We start from the raw sequence: 20,862 nt of genomic DNA on the forward strand, positions 1-20,862 counted from the left end.
ATTCTTGGAAAGGAGGCACAATAAGGATGTTTGATCTGTGGGGTGACTCACTCACCTCAGTTTGCCTCTGCAGTGTTCGCAGCGAAAACAGCTTTTATGGAAGTTTTGCTTGTCTGCAATCAGAGATTCCATGGGGTACACCCTCTTCCGACACACCCTGCACAGTTCGCTGTCTGGAACTCGAATCTTCTACGCACACAAAAGATGCCAAATCAGTTTGCATCACACAAATTTAAAGAAAAACAATTGCAGCTCCACAATCACCCACAAATACCCGTGGGCAATTTAATGGCGTGCAATACAAGAGCTGCATGTGAAAGCTGGTCTTCAGGAAGCTATGCTTATGATTTCAGTTATGATGGGCACAGAGTCACACACAGTAAATGTGCAGCAGTGGCATAGCATCGGGATTAACGGTAGTTAACCAAAGAGCCCCATAGCCAAATGTGAAAGTGCTCAGTAAGATAGCAATTTACTGTAAGCATGCACAGGAAAAAATGTGAGTCATAAATACAGTATTTAATAAATTCTGTATATCTATATGGCATGTTCTACGAACCTGCTGACTAAAAACCAGACAGGGAAGTCAACCATAAAGTTGGGGTGCACTCACACTTTTATGCAGTGCTCAATCACCGCTGCATCATAAAAATCATAATAAATAATCATAAAAAGTCAACTGTAAATAGTGGCAAATAAACTCTTGCACTCACAAAATATTCATGTCAGTGATAACAATCGGACACCATAATCGACGAATGACATTTTATTCACGTGGAGTAATTTGGCCCCATAGCTATAGCCTAGTTTCTTGCATTGCAGCTGGTGTGTCTTAGAAGCAAAGCAGAAGGTATTCAATGCGCTTCCCACGCTCATGTAAGGTGACTTTCCAAACTTACAGTACTTTGTCAATATTATCTGCATAGTGCGTGTTTTGCAAACCGCACATCAATACTGACTTCCACTGCAAATCATTTTACAGGATGCAATTAGTTATTCAGTTCAGCGCCACTCAATGAAACCAGGATTTTCCTGTTAGGTTTTTGTGGCTTTTTTTTTCCAGTATCTAAGATTAAATCATCAATCAATCAAATTTTAATTAATTTTAACAGCACTATAGCTCGATAATGCAACAATTCATGATTCAAAATATATACAGTGATGTGAAAAAGTGTTGGCCCCCTCCCTGATTTCTTATTTTTTTTGCATGTTTGTCACACTTAAATGTTTCAGATCATCTAACATACTTAAATATTAGTCAGTGACAACACAACTGAACACAAAATGCAGTTTTTAATTTTGTTGTTTTTTGAGGATTTTTTGGTAGACAGCAAAATTCATGGTTCCATTCATCACAGCAAGTCTTCCACTTCCTGAGGCAGCAAAACAGCCTCAGACCATCACACTACCACCACCATATTTTACTGTTGGGATGATGTTCTTTTTCTGAAATGTGGCATTACCTTTAAGCGAGCTGTAATGGGACACACACTATCCAAAAAGTTTAACTTTGTCTCGTCAGACCACAGAGTATTTTCCCAAAGGTCTTGGGGATCATCAAGATCATCAAGTTTTCTGGCAAAATTTAGACGAGCCTTAATGTTCATTTTGTTCAGCGGTGTTTTTTCTCTTGCAACTCTGTCATTCAGGCTGTTTTGGCCCAGTGTCTTTCTTATGGTGGAGTCATGAACACTGACTTTAACTGGGGTAAGTGAGGCCTGCAGTTCTTTGGATGTTGTTGTGGGGTCTTTTGTGACCTCTTGGATGAGTCGTCGCTGCGCTCTTGGGGTAACTTTGGTTGGTCGGCCACTACTGGGAAGGTTCACCACTGTTCCGTGTTCTCGCCATTTGTGGATAATGGCTCTTACTGTGGTTCACAATCACATTTCACACAGGGTCATGTAGGTTTGGATTTTTTTTCTCCCTTAATAATAAAAACTTTCATTTAAAAAAATACATTTTGTGTTCTGTTGTGTTGTCATTGACATATCTAAATTTGTTTGATGATTTGAAACATTTAAGTGTGACAAACATGCAAAAGAATAAGAACTCAGGAAGAAAGAAAGAAACACTTTTTCACACCACTGTATAGAATAAAGCTCTCTGCAGGTTCAGACAACATGTCATATATAAGTGCCTTATTGTGGTTATAGTTTCCAAAGGTGTCAGATAATATTGCATCACATTAGAACATGTTTGTAGACAAGGTAAACAGCTTTCTATGCGATGCATCGCAACCTAGTAATCGGTAGTCCAGTAGAGCTGTTTTGCAATTCATTTGATGTATTCAGTTCATTGCTGCCTCCAAGCAAGAATTCCCTGGTTTCTGAAGTGGACTCAGAGCCTTCATAGCACAAAAAGAGTTGTCTAAGTGTGTGGTTTCCTGAAACATGCATGTTAGGTTCATCAGAGACTATCAGTTTTAAGTGGGTGTTGTGAATGGCTGTCTTGACTCTGTGTCAGTCCTGTGATTGACTGGTGATGAGTCCAGGGGGTACCCCGCCTCTCACCCAAAGTCAGCAGGGATTGACTCGAGCGTCTCCTCTATACTTTATATTAACCTCAGTCTTCGTATGCCACAGTTTTTGTAGGATTCAGTTTTCAACTGAAAGTAATTTTTCTCGGTTATCGTACGGCCAAAAAGTACGTATTTGCCCCCCGTATTGTCTTGATATGCAGTTAAACTGTAATACCTAATGTGATCAGTAGAGAGAACCATGACCAACTCCTTTCTTCCTCTTAGCATTGTGCCCCTGTGCTGAAGAGGCGTTCAAGCACACTGCGTATGTCTGAATGTTCTGCAAAATAAGCCACCATGACTCCTAAGAAAGTTGCAAATGCCAGAACTTTGATGAAGAAGGTGAGAAACACGACTGAACTCGTAGTAACGTGAAAAGGTAGGATTGTAATGTAAGTGAACCAGTTAACACATGTTGCAGTGGGAAAGGTTTAAGGGGGACACATTACAGAAAGTGATTCGGGCCAGTGTGTGTAATGATGATTGTGCCTGCTGGTGATGTTTACAATCAAGTTCAAGTGATCGGGTCTGCACCTCTAACCGTCCACTCTTTTAAAGTTTGTAACAGCCGAGAATAAAACAGCGTCTGTGAGGTTCTTTTCTGTTAAATGTTCATTTATCCATTGCATTCATAATTTAAATGTATTTTGCACATGTATTTTGCATGTCAAACTATAATTATTCTCGATAAAAGGAGTATTAGGAGTTAGGAGATCAAGAGTCTTTTAGTATGCAAGTATTTTTAGAATATCACTTACCTTCATGTGTTATTTAAGGTGCAAACAAAACAAGTCTGTTTAAATGTGTAACCAATGCAATGTTCTCATTAGATACTGTATACTGCAATTCTTGTCCATCAATAAAAACACCTCCACACAACCAAGTGTGAGAAATGTTAGCTCAATATGTTAGTGTCACTGCTAGAATCACACATAAGTGGCATGAACAAACAAGAGACGCTGTGAATATTAAGGTGTGAAAGTACTAGTACTACACCTGCAAGTTGCTCAAAACAACAACATGAACATGGCAATAATAAGAAAGCAGTGTTAATCCATGCTTTCTTTTCACACAGTGCAAAAAAAATGTCACAAAGCCAAAACACACCGTCACGCCAGTTTAGTGTCCTCATGCCGCATTGCTTGCTTTACCCATCATGACAGTCTCTTGTTGGTGAGTGACAATCTGTGAACTTCTGTGTTCCGTGACACTGAAGCCCACATTCTGGAAGTTTCCTTGGCTCTCGGCCCAAGACTGTTGGAAGTTTCTCAGCAGCTCCTCGGTGGAGGCTTCGAGGGGCACGGCAACTGTTGGGACTCTGCCTCTCACCACATCAGCGTAGGACGGAGGGTTGCCGCGGGTCACAGAACTCCCAGAATGCACCTCACTGCTCATCATGTTCCCAAAGTCATCAATGCTGCAGAACCGCTCAGTGACTGAGGACATTTCAGACTGTCCCACCGCCTTAACATGAGGAAAGTCTGGTTCCCTTTTCTCAATTTGTTCTCGCAGCTCTCGGGCTGCCTGAGAACTGTGCTCACCACTTTCGAACACATTCTTTATGGCTTTGACGTTGAACGTCGGCGGTTCTTCTGTTCGCGGTGTGTGCAGGTCGGCCTCTGCATCCTCAGTATCGCTCCCCAGTCTCTCTGTGATGACAATTGGCTCTTTCCTGGCGTAGACTGTTGGTTGTGGAGATTCAAATCTGTTTACCAGCTTAGTCATGTCTACTCTTGGAAGGTCCTCTTTTGGGATGTCTGGAATCAAAACTCCCGCACTCTCCTCAGTATCAGCTTCAAGGCGTTCAGGGATATCAATCGGATCCTTTCGAAGGTATAACTTGTTTACTTCTGCTTTCTGTGCCTCCTCAAAGAAATACTTTTTGTCTTTGACTGTCATCATGGAGTCGCCCGTTTCCTCTGTATCCACCAGTCCCGGCTTATTTCTCATGGTGGGAGTGGCCAGTCCAATAGATGAAGAAGATTGCGCTTCGGCACTTGCAATCAACTCTGGTGCCACCATGGGAGGTGGAGGGGTGAGGTTACGAGAAAGCTTTGAAGTAGTGTCTTTCAGTTTCATCAGCTTCTCTGAGCGGCTCATGGTGGGGGATGGCGTGGCCCTGAAGGTGGTCGTGGTTGTGTACTGCTTGCGAGGTGCAGGCGGCGGCGTCCCAAAAGACTTGTAAGGCGGAGGTGACGGAGTGCCTCTGAGCGGTGACTCTATCCTCCTCGATTCGATACTAATGAAGGTGGGAGAGGGGGTGCGAATGCTAGCCAGTGGGGAGTGCACTCTCTGATCTGCTGCTTCACTCAGCTCATGAACTTTTCTCTCTTGAAGTGACTTTTTTTCTTCAGACCCCCTCTTTTCAGTTTTGGATGAACCCATGCTGATTTTTGATACATTGGTAGCCACACCGCTGAAAACCTTCTTGTCTGGTTTTGGGAGCACTTTGGGAGGTGCTGGCGACACCTCCTTTCCTTTTACTTCCACGGTTGTCAGCTTCTCCTCCAGATTTTTGTGCTTAACTTGAATAATATTCTTCAAATAAACCAGCATCTCTTTCAGCTTTTTCTTATTTGACTGTTTAGCGAGTCCGCTTAAATTCTTTCTCTCATCTGAGCCAACCAGCCAGTCAGGGAGATCACTTACAATCATGCTGACAGTGACGGAGTCAATCTTGCTTGGTGTGCCTTCAAGTTCTTCCATTTGAGTGAGCAGCTTCTTCATGTCCTGGCATTTGTCTGATTGTTGGACTTCCTCTGAATGGGCCTCCTTTTTGGTGGATACGCTCTTAAACTCACTTGTTGACTTCCCCAGTGCTGTCTGCATTTTATTTGCCTCTGCCGCTTGTCGCTGAATTTGCTTTTGATGCATATGTGCAGCTTCATGCCTCTCAGAGCTATGCTGCACCACCCTTTCTGTCACAACCACTTCCTGTTGTTTTTGGACCTGCTCTGCCCTCATGCTCTGCTGAATATGGGCTGCAGAAGCTGCTGTAGATGTTATCTTAGCCTTTTTAGGCATTAAAACAGTTACTGCTGGTGTCGGGGTTTCTTTCGATTCATTCATTTGCACAAGCTTTCCACTTTTCATGTGACCTTCTTCCTTCATGGGCACTTGCTTTTGTATCTCTCTTACTTTAACTTCTGCTGTGGATGATGTCACCTGGCTGCTTTCTTGGGTTACTTTTGCTTCACTCCTCTGTGACAGATTGCTTGTCTGCTGCTGCAAGTGGATGTCACTTTTCATTGCCTCTATTTGGCCCGACATGTCATGCTTCTCATCTTTTTTCTCTGCCGGCATCTTAAAGGTTCTGACCTTGAAACTGGGAGTTACCTTCGGAATTTTAGTGGGTGGAGAGGGGGGGATTTTGCCTTCTTTTGTCAAAGCCACATTGACATTTTTCACATCCTCAGCTTTCAGTGAAGCTCCAGCCTGCCCTTGGACATTTATATTTTCTTTAGACATTGCGCTCTGTGTGACAGAGACAGTATTGACCCTGGCCTGCTTAATAAACTGCTGCTGCTCAGTGACTGAAGAGGTGACAACATTAGAGCATGACTGAACTTTAACATTGGAGGGTTGGTGCTCGGTAGGAAAAGGCTGAGTCTTAAGTGCAGGTGCTGCCTGATTCTTTATGCTGACTTTTGAGGTGAGTGCTTTTTGTTGGTTATCCAAGGAAATATTGGAATATCCTGGACCAACATCCCGATTTACCACTGAAATCAAAGGCTTGCTCCGAGGACTCTGAGATGGGATTTTCTTGGTGCTGACATGTGCTGATGTTTCTTCTTTGGAAATGTGTACATTTCCTTTTGTCGCTTCTGGGGTCTCTATTTTTTCAGTCCTACTTGATGCGGAAGGCTGCAGACTGTCAATTTTGGAGGGGGCTTGTGGATTAACTGGAGGAGATGTGGGAGTTGTGACTGTACTTCTCTCTGTTTCTTCTTTTTCCATTCTCTGCTGACGGTATTTCTCCTCTGCAAGCATTAAGGGAGTTTTAAATTTGCGAGCATACGGCCTGGGCTTTGGCTCAGGAGCAGGTTCAGGTGGTGGAGGCAACTTAATGGGGGGAGGAAATATTTTTTTCGGTGGCTGCGGATTTTCTTTGTGCATTAGTCCAGCAGAAGAGAGGCTTTGTATTTTTGTGTCTGACTGAATATGAGTGTCTGCTTCAATCTGCTGGCTTGTCCGTGTTATACCTTCTTGAAGTGTTGTTGCGGCTTTTGTTGTTGTTTCCTGGTCAAGGCGGAGCTGAGTGGGTCTCTGCAGAGGATTCTGCAGGTTTTTTTGCCATTTCGGTTTAACCGGCACAGGCTTTGGTGCTTCTTGTTGTTTGGGCACTTTAAACAAAGGCTTGCCAATGGGTTTCCCTGGGTTTGCAGGACGAGGTTGCGGAATTGCACTAAGTTCTTCCTGGGAAGGTGGTGGAGGAAGGAAATCTTGTCCAGACCAAGAGGGTGGTGGTGGAGGAGGCGGAAAAAATTCAGGCTCTGACTTTACACATTCGGGAGGAGGTGGTGGCGGGGGTGGTGGGAGTTCACTCTCCTGTGTCACAGTGGAAGTTCGAGACGAGAGAGGTGCTGGGCTTTCCAAGATTGGAGATGGCGGTGGAGGGAGGGAAAGCTCAGACTCTGAGGAAGGAGGTGGTGATGAGGGAGGTGGAGGGAAGTGAAGTTCCGGCTTCCCCTTGTTGATTACGCCCCGTGCCATCATGTCAAGGTTACGAGAACCAGCCTTCGCATTTTTGATGCTTTGCTTTTGTGTGAGAGCCTTATTCTCAATTTGATTTTTAGATGTGGAGCTCTGTTCAGATATTGTGACGTTTTCTCTGTGAGAGAACGTTTTCTGCACAACTGTCGTCTGTACCTGTTTGACTGTTTTTGTTTCGCGTATTTGCTTGTTTGATGTATTTCTCTGCAATGAGTTGTGTGCCTCTTTAATTGCATTCACATCAGCGGATTTAGATTTTGCTTGCTCGTAATTACCTGTTTGTTTAGTCATGATCATAATGGGCTTTTGGGATTGTGTTTTCTGTGGGAGCAGCACTTTGGGCTTTTCTTCTTTTATGCTCTTTTGTTGAGAGGCCCCAGCAGAATTTTCTGTTTTGGCTCCAGTCGCAGAGGTCTCGTTGGTAATCACCTGTGTTTTCACTAGTTTGCTTTCATTGTGCTTCTGTGACTCACAGTTTTGAGAGTAATTTTTTACAGCCGTGTCTGAATTGGCTGTTATGCTAGCACTGTTTTCTTCATGCAAGCGCTCATGCTCCACTTGATTTACAGTTAATGGATTTTTCTGTGGAGCCTTAGCTTTCTTGGGAGAGTGGATGCGTTTTGGCTTTGAATAATGTTTTTTTTGCATGAGGCACTTTATCGCCCCTTGAACGTCCCCTTTCACGACTTCCTCTTTATCCACAAATGTTGTTTCCTGTCCTTCATACAGTGATTTTATGGATGTTTTCACATCTCCCTCAATGCTCCCTCGGCGCTGCATCCGCGGGCTAGATGTCGGCTCAAGGAGGAGCTGGATGGTGCCTTTAACATCCCCTTGTTCACTCACTTGATGCTGGTATATTTTTTTCTCACTGGATGCATCATGTAAACATTGCATGGCAGTGTGGATATCTCCTCTGACAATCTCCTCTCGTTCAACTTCCTTCACTGCTCGTTTGGCCTCCTCAAGGGACTTTAGGGTTCCTCTGATGTCACCTGGGACTAAATCTTCAACAGTCACTTCAGTTTTCATGGTTGCCGACTTCTCCAGTGACTCAAGAGCACTTCTAATGTCTCCTCGGATGATTTCTGGCTTTTCCATTTCTTTGGACTGATACTGAGCCTCCTCCAGAGATCTCAAAGTTGTGGGTATGTCTCCTTTCACTACCTCCTCTTTGTCTAGCACAACTTTCTGATTGATGGCTTGGCTCAGCGAATCCAAGGCTGCATTAAGGTCACCTTTAACAATATCCTGACTCTCTAGGTTTCGGAAAGTAACAGTGGGCTCCGTCATGAAGACTTGAACAATGCTGCATACATCACCGGGAACTATATCATCTTTTGCCACAGTGCGACCTATCTCCTGTTGATTCTTCCTAAGTAAGATTTTGGTTTCCTCAATATCCCCACCAATGATACGCTCCTTTTCCACCGCTTGAACTGTCTCGTCTGTTTCACACTGAAGCTGCTTCAAGTACTCCAAGGCTCCAGACTCAATGCATGTGGAGTAAAAGCTGACATTGCCCCGTTCTGTGTCTCCTACCCTTATCTTTTTAGAGTCTTCTGCCCCCGAGTTGGAGAGGAGGCGATGAAGCGTTTTGCTAACATTGCCTTGAATTATATCTTCTTTCTCCATGCTGGCTCGCTCCTCTTTATTTAATAAGGAATAGATTGTCATCCTCACATCTCCTTTCTCATCTTCCTGAATCAGAATACCACGTTTCGAAGAACTCTCATTCCTAAGCAGGCTATTTATGGCTTCCTGAATGTCCCCATGGAGGATTTCCTCTTTTTCAACGTTGCTACCCCTCTCTTGGTTGAACAGTTGCTCCACTGTGGTGTTGATGTTGCCCCGCTCTTCCTTGTCGATGATGATCGCCCTCTCTGTGGTCTCCCTGCGATTCAGGAGGTTCATCATGATGTTGCTCAGGTCCCCACGGATAATTTCTTCTTTTTGGATTTCCGGGGTCTCTTGGTTCATCAGCTTGTACTTGGCCATGCGAACATCCCCAATTTCATCTGCCTCAATGAGGACACCTTGTGAGTTGACCATTTTCTGACTGTACAGTTCCTCAAGTGTATCTTTAATGCTTTTACCGATTATATTTTGTTTTTCCACACTGCTCTCGTTGAATGCATGGAAAGGCGTTGTTTCAAAGAGCCATGTTGTTGTTTTTACATCACCCTGTGGGATTTCCTCCTTTTCGACCCGCAGCTCTGTGCTATCTGTATCTTTGATGCTATCAAGAGGCTGCTTCTCAAAGAGCCAAACAGACTGCTTGACATCGCCTTTCATTACCTCCTCTTTTGTCACTTTCTCCATACCGTCATACTCTGCTCCTTCACCGCCAATCTCATCAATTGCGTGGGTTTCAAACATCCACGTAGCCGATCTGACGTCCCCCTTTTGGATTTCGCTGACACTGACCGTTCTGATGTACTTCTGCGACATCTCCTCTGTCTCGAATCTATGCTTGTTTGTCTTCACATCACCTCCTTGGATGTCTGCAACTGTTTTTGCTGTTATTTTTATTTCCTCTGTGATTTCATCTAGAGGTTGTGTTTCAAATCTCCATCTGGCAGAGCTGACATCTCCTTTGTTGACGCCTTCTTCAGTAACAGCTTTTATCACATAAACCTCCTCTGAGTCTCTTATAGAATCTAGAGGTTTAGTCTCAAACAGCCATCTGGCTCCCACCACATCTCCTCTCATGATCTCTTCCTTGGTGACTGTAGTGACTTCATGGTAATGGCCTTCTTTGTCACGAATAGCGTAGAGGGGTTGAGTCTCAAACATCATGGTGTAGTTTTTAACATCTCCCTTTTCGACCTCCTCTCTAAAGATGCTCGTGAGCTTTGTAACATCAGACTCTGAGGTTTCATCTTTAATTTGATCCAGAGAGAATGTTTCAAAAATAAAACGGCCTTTGTCAACGTTTCCCCCTTGGACGTCAGTGACCGTTCTAATTTCTCTCTCCTCTTTGGATTCCTCACGGATGGCATCAATTGGGTGATTCTCAAACATCCAGGTGCAGTTGACTACGTTGCCCCTCTGGATGTCTTCAGCCTGCTCCATCTTTAGCCGCTGCATTGTTTCCTCCGAGGTGGAAGTCATAATGTCTGATGAGCGATTCTCAAAAATGTACTTCATTTTGGAAACATCACCCGACTGGATGTCAATTTCCGTGACTCTCCTGAAAGAACTGCTGTCCTCGCCAGTGATGTTTTCCAGATTCTCTGTCTCAAAAAGGAAGCGGGCCAGCCGCACGTCTTTTCCCTGGATATCGTCTTGATTTACAGTGCAGGTTTTTAAAACAGTCTCAGACTCTGACTCAGTATGGTCACGTATGTTGTCAAGACTCTGGGTCTCAAAGAGCCAGGTGCACGTTTTGACATCACCTTTCTGCACCTCCTGAACATTTGCCTCACTCTTCTCCACCTTTTCATATAGGACATCCATCGGTTGTGTCTCAAATAGCCACCTGCAAGTCTTAACATCCCCTCTCTCAATTTCAGTCTCCTCTTTGCTCTCCTTTTCTTCACTGTCAACATGTTTAATGGCATCAAGCTGCTGAGTTTCAAATAGCCATTTGGCCGTCTTGACATCCCCTGATTCGATCTCTTGTTTGGATATTCCTTTGATGAGCTGAAACTTTTTGATGCTGTCATCAAACTCATCGATAGGTCGTGTTTCAAACATCCATCTGCAGCTGCGCACATCTCCCTTGACAATCTCCTCTCGCGTTACAGTCTTCACCTCATGGTAGTGGCCAGAGCTGTCTTGCATGGCGTACATAGGGGTAGATTCAAAAAGAACTCTGTTGGATTCCACAGAGCCACTTGTGACACCCTCAACTTGAATTTTTTGTGCCCCTTCACATTTACTTAAATCCATACATTCGAACTTTTCCTTATAATTTGTCACATCTCCTTTATCCAGAGCTTCAATGTTCACAGTTTTCAGAATTTCTTTCTTCTCCTCTCTTATACTTTCCAAAGGCTGGCTTTCAAATACCCACTTTTGGTGTCTCACGTCACCTTTTTCTTCTTCAGTTGCCATCATTTTCTGAAGTTTTCCCACCTCCATCAGCTCTTTGAGATTTTCCATGGGCACGGTTTCAAACAGGTGTTTTGCTGAGCTCACATCACCTCCTACAATCTCCTCAGAGGGAACAGGTCTAGCATTGGCGTTATCCTTCAGCATATCCATAGGTTGAGTTTCAAAAACCAGGCAGTGTTTTCTGACATCAGCTCCAATGATCTCTTCCTTTTGTTTCCTGGAACTCTCCCACTCCTCGTCTTTGATGGTGTCCAGAGTCTTTGTCTCGAAAAGCCATCTCCCTTTGTTGACTCCGCCTTGAATGTTGTCCTCCATGGAAATACCACATATAAGCTTTATGTTAGCAAGGTCTTTGTTAATTGCATCTAGGGGCTGGGTTTCAAACATCCAGCGTGACGTCTTCACATCTCCTTTCTCAGTCTCCTCCCTGCGAATGGTAGTGATCTCCAGCATCTCTCCAGAATCCCCCCTGATGACACACATGGGCAAAGTCTCAAACTTGCGTGTGGTGGTCTTCACATCCCCTTTAAACTCTTCTAGCTCAGACTTCAGGCTGAGAAAGTGACCCTCCTCAATGGTTTCAGTTTTGCCCAGGGAATCAAGATGCTGGGTCTCAAAGAGATACCTGGCAGTTTTCACATCTCCTCCGGTGATGTCTTTTGTGATAACACCTTCAGCACCCTGTTCATCATCTTGGTAGATCTTATTCAGATAGTCTAGCGGCTGTGTCTCAAAGAGCCAAGTAGCGGTACGGACATCACCTTTTGCAAGATCAGTCACTTTTTGTGTCTGCTCAGAAGAATCTTGTGTCTCACTCCCCAGAGCATCCATTGGCTGAGTCTCAAACATCCATGCTGTGTACCTGACATCCTTACCGGCAATGATTTCCTGCTGCGCAATATTCTTAGCCTCGTTCTCATTGGGACTGTCATCTTTAATCGTATCCAGAGGCTTGTTTTCAAACATCCAGCGCCTGGATTCTACTTCGCCTTTAAGGATCTCATCCCACTCCACAGATTCTCGGTCTGGACTTGTACTCCTACTCGAGCCCTCATTTTCAAACATAAAGCATGCCTGCTGGACATCCCCCACCACTTCCTTATTTTCCGAGAAGGCCTGCTCTGCCTCAGTAAGCTGACCGAGGTAGTCGTCTTCCAAATTCTTGCGGACCTCTGGATGAATGTGCTTGTAGAGGCGCTTCAGTTCAGCCATGCTCTTATGTTTAAAGTACTGCTCCCTGTTAACAGTGGTTTTATGTTGGGAACTGCCCTCAGGGGCCTGCTGTGGTACCTCCAGCAGATTCATCGGAGGAGGCGGAGGGAAATATTCTGTTGTTTCATGAGCCGCTGATGAAACTGACGATGAGGCAGTGGCCTTTACAGAGGAGGAGGACTCGTGGCTGGTCACGGCTGAAGCTTTGGATACCTTGCTTACTGGCGTCCACTGAAACTGGTTTAAATCCATATCGACCTATGTAGTTCATAAGTAGGCGTGGCAAAAGAAACAGTTAAAAAGGTTTGAGATGTCGTTCCAAAAGCTAGAAATTTCATCTCATTTCATGATTATTTTTAAACAAAGGACAAAAATCTTATGTCGGTCACCGTGGAGCTGTCTATTTTTGCTATCTATTCATAGTACAAATAATATTTCTGATTCAGATTTGCTTTTATTGTTATTTCCACTCAGTAGCAACAAAAGGCCCAATTATCTAGTCTGTTTGTCTTTGAACTGTCTTTGTCATCACAGCATCTTTTATCCAATCTTATCAGCTTTACATAATGTGCGGTCTCATTATCATACTTCAATCTCATAAAACTCCTGCCACTTGTGATAAAAAAGGGGTATCATTACCTTAATTTCATTTGCTGGTGTTGCTTCCTCAATGGTTTTTTCATACTGCTGCTTCAAAGCCTGTGTGGAAACCTTCGGTAGGTCCTCTCCTCCGGCGAGCATAACTGAATTAGACAGGAGAAGAAGGCTGCTTCATTAAGTCATTCGCGGTGAGAGGAATGGAAAGCGAAATAAATCATTTCATTAAAAGCGCAAGTAGTTCTCATTTTCTGGAACCATGCGGCTGCAATTACTCTGTTTCCTCTAACCAATATTTTACTATCCATACTTTGCTTCTTTGATTTTCTGCTATGTACTGAGCAGGCAATCATTCACACGCCTAATACCTTTTTTATTAGCATGCAGGCTATGAAACATGCACGTTACAATATAAAAGACACCAACGGAATAACCTGTTTCATTGTAATGGTTTCCGTGAATCGTGGCCACGTTGTTGTGGTGCACTCTCTCATCATGAATCACCTGCGGAAAACGGGCATCATTAGTATGCTAACAAGTGCACCTTTTTGATCTACGCCATGTGAACTGCTTAATATGCTTTCATTATTCAGGGCACATCTTGCAGAAGGAAAAAAAAGTACCCCTTGCAGGTTGTGAAAGACGGCTGTGGAGGGGGCGACCTCTCTGACACTGCTTCTCACCGTCACCTCTGAGGAATGGGACACCTCCTTCCAAACGAGAAAAATACAATGAATCAATATGACACTCTCGCAGCACCCGCATAAACGGAATGGACGTTATATTAGTTATGTCGATGAGTTGTATTAAAAATTGTGCCTATACAAAATAATGCTTTTGTTCTGATTGCCAAAGCCAGAGGTGGTAATAAATGATGCAATGCTGCCCTACACTACTGCAAACTACAAGTGTCTAATAATTGTCCTTTTGATGTAGTTCTTGTATTGGATTATACCTGGTGTTGGAAGCGGCATGTTTAGAAGTACAGTCGTCTCTCGCCAGTCGTGATTTGAATTTGGTGGCTTCACTCTGTCATGGTTTTTCAAAAATTCATCCACCCATCCATTTTCTATGCCGCTTGTCCTCACTAGGGTCGCGGTGTATGCTGGAGCCTATCTCAGCTGACTTCAGGCGGGAAGCAGGGTTCACCCTGGACTGGTCGCCAGCCAATCGCAGGGCACATATAGACAACCATTCACACTCACATTCATACCAATGGACAGTCTAGAGCCGCCAATTAACCGAACACGCATGTTTTTGGAATGTGGGAGGAAGCTGGAGTACCCGGAGAAAATCCACGCATGAAAAACTCCACGCAGAGATGTCCAATGGAGACTCGAACCCTGACTGTGTGGCCAACATGCTAACCATTAGGCCACCGTGTGGCACATTTAAAAAAAAATATAAATCATGCTCTTTTGTGGTTGAATACGGCCTATTAATTAGTAAAAAAAAAGCAAATTGTATGTGTTTTTTGCCTAAATTAAGCATTTTCAAGCATAAAAATGGCTAAATGAACTAACATACAAATATAAGGCATTCAGAGGACGCATTAAAAGACACTGTGAATGATATGTAATATTTTACACTGGTCACTAGGTGTCAGTAATGCTGCTGTAATGTTCAGTGAGACAAACAAAAACCAGAACAGGCTTTTATTGCAGGTTTGAAGTATCTCACAACAGGCACAATAATCCCGAATAAAACCCACGGCAAGATAAAACTCAACTCTGAACCCCCGACATCACTTCCTGTCCGCCCACCACTCAGCTCCCCTGGGGAAGACATTTGTAGCAACAGACACAAGCACGAGTCTTATTTATGTTAAAACCCATATTTAGAAAGTCGGAAAGAGGTTTTCTGCGTTCTATCCATGAAAATATTTCATTTATAAAAGAGGAGTCCTACTTCGCGGAAATGTACTTATCACATTCGGGTCTGGGACCAATTAACCGGGATTACTGTGAACACATATAAACCTCGGCTTTATCACCTCATCGTTCTAAGATGAAACAGTCAGAGACTGAAGACTGAAAGAAGCTTTTCATGGTTGGTGAAGGATGTTTTCATTACTGCACTGCTTAATTTAAATGACACAGAAAGAACAGTTGCAAGGACTGTAAAGAAAATATTGTAAAATTATCTCTTTCTTTCACCGAGGTTCATGCAAAGGAACAGGGTGAGCAAGAAGTACAGTATTTGAGCTTGTCTCCGCTGCTGTTAACATGAAGATGGAGTTAGTCTCTGCCCCTGAAACCACTTATGCCAGGATGATAATATCTTTCCGACTGTTGAACAAGCTCTAAAACATGGCACGGATCCTGGATATAACACTTGCAAGGGGAAGCTGACTGGAAAGTGCTTTTCTGTTGAGGCGAGTGAGCACTGACTCGATGAAACAGACCCAGACGTTTGCCGCACACACCTCGATGTAAAATTTAGCATTCAGTGAGGTCTTTTACGCTCAGTGCATCCACTCCGCTTTACGTCTCACTGAACAGATGGAAGAGAGAGCGAATGGAGGGCCAGATTTGACCTTACTTTGCTGAGATCAAGCAAAGGCAGATGTAACATGTTCTGGCATTTTCTTAATGCATAGTGACGGCTTGATGAACCAAGCTGACGACGACCTCTTTGACTGACCAATGAGAATGGCATAGTGTCACATCCATGTCCCCTAGCGGACCCTTTTCACTGTCATGTCGGAGCACTTCCGTTAGCTTCACTTCCGCTATCTGTAGTGAATAGTGCAATAACGTGGAAAACTAATTAGCAAAAGGTAAAGCAGGCCGCGTGGTGGCCTATAGCAGTGCTCCCCAACTGGTTTGGCTGCGGGACAGACCATCACCCTTCAACGACAAGCAGGGACCCAAACTGCGGGACTTTTTGAACGTAAACTTTTAAAATCGGTTTTATACAATAAAAAAATAAAATGATTCATTTAAACTGCAAATGTAAAACAACCGTTTGCAACGGTTACGTGTCTGCCTAGAGGGCGCTAGCTTTTGAACGTGGTACAAGCATTATTATCTCGCCCTCTTCCTGCTCCGAGCATGTAAGCTGCGCCTCAGGTAACACACACATGCGCAGGAGCCTTTGCCAAGCGCTGGCGGTGTCTCTTTGAGCCAGCGACAAACACACCCATTAAGACATTAAGGTGCAGTTTGAATTTTAAGTAGTGCAAAATAACACGGTGTACCTTTTTATCCACAAATTCCAAACTTATTTGAAAAAAACGTGTGTGTAAAGATTTTCAGTACACGGTATGTCTTCTGGAGATCTGAATCAGAGTGTTTGCACGTGCACCTGGATAAGAAGTGAAACAAGAAGTTAAAATTCAGGTGAGTCCAGTTGCTCTGATTCAACACTCGGTAGGTAAGATTTATAAGATTAGGACGACCTTTTTTTCTGCAGACCACCACTCTGCCTGGGCCAAAAGTTTGAATTGGGCATTAATCCTTATCCATGATCATGTATGACAATCAAGTGGTGTCCCATTTCTGACTTCTTCTTAGTGGCTTCTTTCCCTTGGCCCGAGGATTTATGGGGTAGGGGAATGGGTAAGACAAGGGGTAAAATTGGGATTCAGCTCAAGTCGCCCATATATGTACATCGCATGCACCAAATAGCACAGACAAGAGATGCGTTCACAGACATTGTTTCATTACAGTATTTTTTTGGCAAAGACCCTGCAACCCACTGAAAACGACCCGACCCGACCCACCAGTTGCGAATCACTGGCCTTGTGGTGCACGTCAGCCTCACAGTCTGGTACTTTGGCCTCCACCCGTATGTCAAAAACATGCATGTTAGCCGAACCGGCGACTCTAAATTGTCCGTAGGTTTGAATGTGTGTGTGAATGGCTGTTTATCTATTTGGTGACTGGTGTACTCCATATCTCGTCCAAAGTCTGCCCCCCCCAGAGCAAAGGCGATCATCATGGACCACTCTGTTCCTAACCACCGCCTGTCCAACCTGTTGCCCTCTGACAGGAGGTACAGGTCCATCAAAAGCAAGACAAATGGAAACTTTTTTTACCATCAGAAGACTTAAAGGAAAACTGCACCTTTTTTTTTTAAATTTTGCCCATCATCCACAATCCTTATGTAAGACATGAACACATGTCTTTTTCTTTTCTGTGTGTCCTAAAGTTATAAATAAAGAGACAGCTCATTACTGCGCGTAATTGGATACACCTATGCAGGCCGCTATTTAAACACCCCCAAAAACCTCCAACAAGGTGTTATAAACATGCTGTAACCATGTAGTAACAGATACATCCATGATAACATGTAATACTTACAGTATTTTGCCGTATTTTGGTCCTTTTAAGCATTACCGGAACTTCCTTCCTGGGCTCATTGATTTGAAATAGCTACATAGAAACGAACACCCACAACTAGCATTAACTTTTCCAAACTCAAAAGTAAAAACACAGCAGCAGTGGCGGCAGCGCTGCGGGCAAGAGTGTGGTGAAGCTAGTCGCTAGCCGGCTAGTAGCTAGCTAGCCCGTGTGGTGTGGCAATATTCCAGTAACGCAGTTTGATCTGCACAACAATGCTAATAATAATAATAACAATGTCTCTGTAGCTGGGTTAATATGCACGTCACATTATATGGAAATGGACGGCTCTTTTTGGAGTTTTTTTCCGAAGGCTTCATAGGCGGAATAAGTGTTTCCCATTACGTGCCGTAATGAGCTGTCTCTTTTCATCTGTTTTTATATCCTTAGAACGCACAGAAAAGAGAAAGACGTGTTCATCTCTCAAATAAGGATTTTGGATGATGGGCAAAATTCCTTTAAGTTTTTGTTTAATATGCATCTGAAAAAAGAAGCTACCTCATAGATGCACAATACTGTAACGTGTAAAAATGTATGTTTTAGGTTTGCATCTGCCTTTTGAATATTTGTATACTCACCAAATGCTTTTCCTAATTTAGTTGTTCAGGTGACTGCACAATGACAATGAAGAATTATATCTTATCTTACTGGAAGTGAAGGTAACTCCAGGGAGGGTCTGTTCCCGTAAATCCAGTCTTACCTTGCAGAGAGCTTACGAACTGAAATGACAAAAACGTGCTTCGGTTCTCACCTGGACTGATCTTTGCTGAAAATGCACTTGGGTGCTGCTGGACTGGGAGGATGACGAGGCAAACTCCTGGTTCTCAAACTGTTTCTTCACACTGGCCAGACCACCAGGCAGTGAACAGGCCTCAGACTCGTCCATTACCTAGCAGCCAAAAAATAACAAACAAACTAAATGATGTCTCAGCGCTGACATTCAATGACACAAAGAGATGTCACACCAACACTCCAAATACCCGGTAAAAAATTAAAGCAATAGACGTGAGCAGTATAAGGATGACTTAGCAAACACTATGATGTGATGTCATGACATCATCAAGGAAGTCCAAGGCTGTGTTTCACTTAGCATTTTGCGTGCATAGGTGTGTTCCCACGGAGAAGTACGGCAGAAAGCACAAACGGGATGTTGCATTCAACACACCCCAAAAGGTGAGCAAGCAACACTGGACCCTAACCACCCTCAATCGCACAATTTGCTAGGAACTTGAAGTCGAGGGACTAACTCAATTGAAATATTTTGTCACAAGGACAATGTACAGTGAAATTCGTCTTTGCATTGTACAGCAGCTGGGGAACGGATCTGTGGTAGGTCAGCATGTAAAATGTCATTGTACATGTGTATGGTCACAATAAAAGGCTTTTTGTTCTATCTTGGTCAGTGAAGCATCCATGTGTGGGCAACCCTGGGGGCGATGTGGGTGAGGTGTCTTTGCCCAAGGACACACAAGCAGTGGCTGGGATGGAGGAAGCGAGATTACAACCCGGAACCCTCCGGCTACTGGACAACTCGCTCTACCTCCTGAGCCATGCCAAGAAGAAGAGCACATCCGAGTTACTGTAATCTCCCGCAGGTATGTAAGCCGCACCCACTAAATTTAAAGACAAAAGATTTGTATAGTATTTTGTTACAGTATAGAAACACACCTGTCTATAAGCCACAAGTGTTACACAGAAAACTTTTTAAACGTTTGATTAAATAAAAACGACCTGCCTCTAACACGGCTAGTTAAATAGTAGCCTACCAGAAAAGTCATTCATTGCCATCCTCCTCCTCCTCCTGTGAACTAAAACCACTCAAGTTGTCTTCTTCAGCATCACATTTGAACAGCCTCATTATTCCTCCGTCACACACTTTGTCAGTCTCTCCACCTCTTTCATTGTCGCTGTTTGTGTCGGTTCTATCTCGAGCCATTAGCCATTCAGCTTGAGCTAAAGCTCTTCATCACGCAGAAGCCTTTCGAAACCCGTCGGTAATGGTGTACGGTTGGCTGTAGTAATTCTACGCTTGATCAAACTTACTTAAGATGTGTCAGGGATCGCTGCATAAGGCTTCAAAACGTGATATTAGCTTCCCCTTCACTCGTTCAAGTCACTACATCCTGAATCAGATGGGAAATGTAGTTTTTAGCCGTAATTTATCCGCATCACTGTACAAGCCGCAGGGTTGAAAGCATGAGAAAAAGGTAGCGGCTTATACACTGAAAATTACAGTATGTTCTAAAATCACCTGTGAATAGCAAATAAACACAAGTAATTGAGACGCCCACAGAAATGTCAATTTTTGACACTCCAGGATTATAATGCGGCTTCGCACCTCCCCCTCCAAACCCTTCTGCTCGTTTGACGTTAACGTTCTTTTGCAACATTTGCAATAAAAGTGACTTTTGTTAATATTGTATTAGATTCAGCTCAAATAAGCCCCCCATCTCTCGTTAACTGCCATTTGTTCGCCTGCAACGAAGGACGCTAACAAGCTAAACGCATGGAAACACAATCCAGGTTTAAATGCCTCACAAACTTATTAAACACATTTTAAATGATCGAATGTCCAGACATTTAACATTGATTTCCTTTCAAAATAGATTTACAATACAGTCGTCCCTCGCAATATCGCTGTTTTTCAGAAATTAATTAATTGATTATCGTGTTTTTGCGGTAGACTAAAAGTCTATTATCAGTCAGAACATATTGAAATACAAGTGATATGTAGTATTCTGGTCACTAGGCGGCAGTAATGGCACAATACATTGAGACATTACCTTACATTACGTGACCTGAACACTGCATGTAGTCAGCCGTAGCATGTCCATGTCCATGAAAAGAAGTGTGGAAGTGGTACGTTTTTGACGTCTTAAGTTTAGAATAAATAAATTCAGGGCTAATTGGGTAGCTCGCTAGCTTGTTAGCTTGTTTGCCTGCTAGCTTGCGACTGTCTCGAGTCCCTGCAGCATAGAAGTTCAGTCACATTGGAGGGTTGAGGTCACAAACAGATGTCCGTACATTCTCCTTCAGGATTTTTTGGTAGACAGCAAAATTCATGGTTCCATTTATCACAGCAAGTCTTCCAGGTCCTGAAGCAGCAAAACAGCCCCAGACCATCACACTACCACCACCATATTTTACTGTTGGTATGATGTTCTTTTTCTGAAATGCGGCGTTACTTTTACGCCACACATAATGGGACACACACCCATCCATCCATCCATCCATTTTCTATACCGCTTCATCCTCATTAGGGTCGCGGGGGCATGCTGGAGCCTATCCCAGCTGACTTCGGGCGACAGGCGGGGTACACCCTGGACTGGTCGCCAGCCAATCGCAGGGCACATATAGACAAACAACCATTCACACTCACATTCATACCTATGGACAATTTAGAGTCGCCAATTAACCTCA

The 20,862-nt window shown here is 43.7% G+C and overlaps 1 protein-coding gene across 7 annotated transcripts in view; it reads right to left on the reverse strand.

Moving 5' to 3' along the window:
• The window catches only part of xirp2a (xin actin binding repeat containing 2a), a 77,064-nt gene that overhangs the window by 174 nt on the left and 56,028 nt on the right, over positions 1 to 20,862 (reverse strand). For 3 of the 7 annotated variants that reach the window (XM_054790302.1, XM_054790292.1, XM_054790319.1), the window contains 6 exons: positions 18,194 to 18,331; positions 13,723 to 13,809; positions 13,534 to 13,603; positions 13,142 to 13,245; positions 3,670 to 12,760; positions 56 to 189 (listed from right to left, as the gene is read on the reverse strand). In XM_054790302.1, the coding sequence (XP_054646277.1) occupies positions 95 to 189; positions 3,670 to 12,760; positions 13,142 to 13,245; positions 13,534 to 13,603; positions 13,723 to 13,809; positions 18,194 to 18,331 (9,585 nt within the window). In that variant the 3' untranslated portion in view covers positions 56 to 94. The other 4 variants (XM_054790326.1, XM_054790333.1, XM_054790310.1 and 1 more) reach the window with 4 other exon arrangements.

The sequence above is a fragment of the Dunckerocampus dactyliophorus genome, chromosome 1, assembly GCF_027744805.1.
Source record: "Dunckerocampus dactyliophorus isolate RoL2022-P2 chromosome 1, RoL_Ddac_1.1, whole genome shotgun sequence".
NCBI lineage: Eukaryota > Metazoa > Chordata > Actinopteri > Syngnathiformes > Syngnathidae > Dunckerocampus > Dunckerocampus dactyliophorus.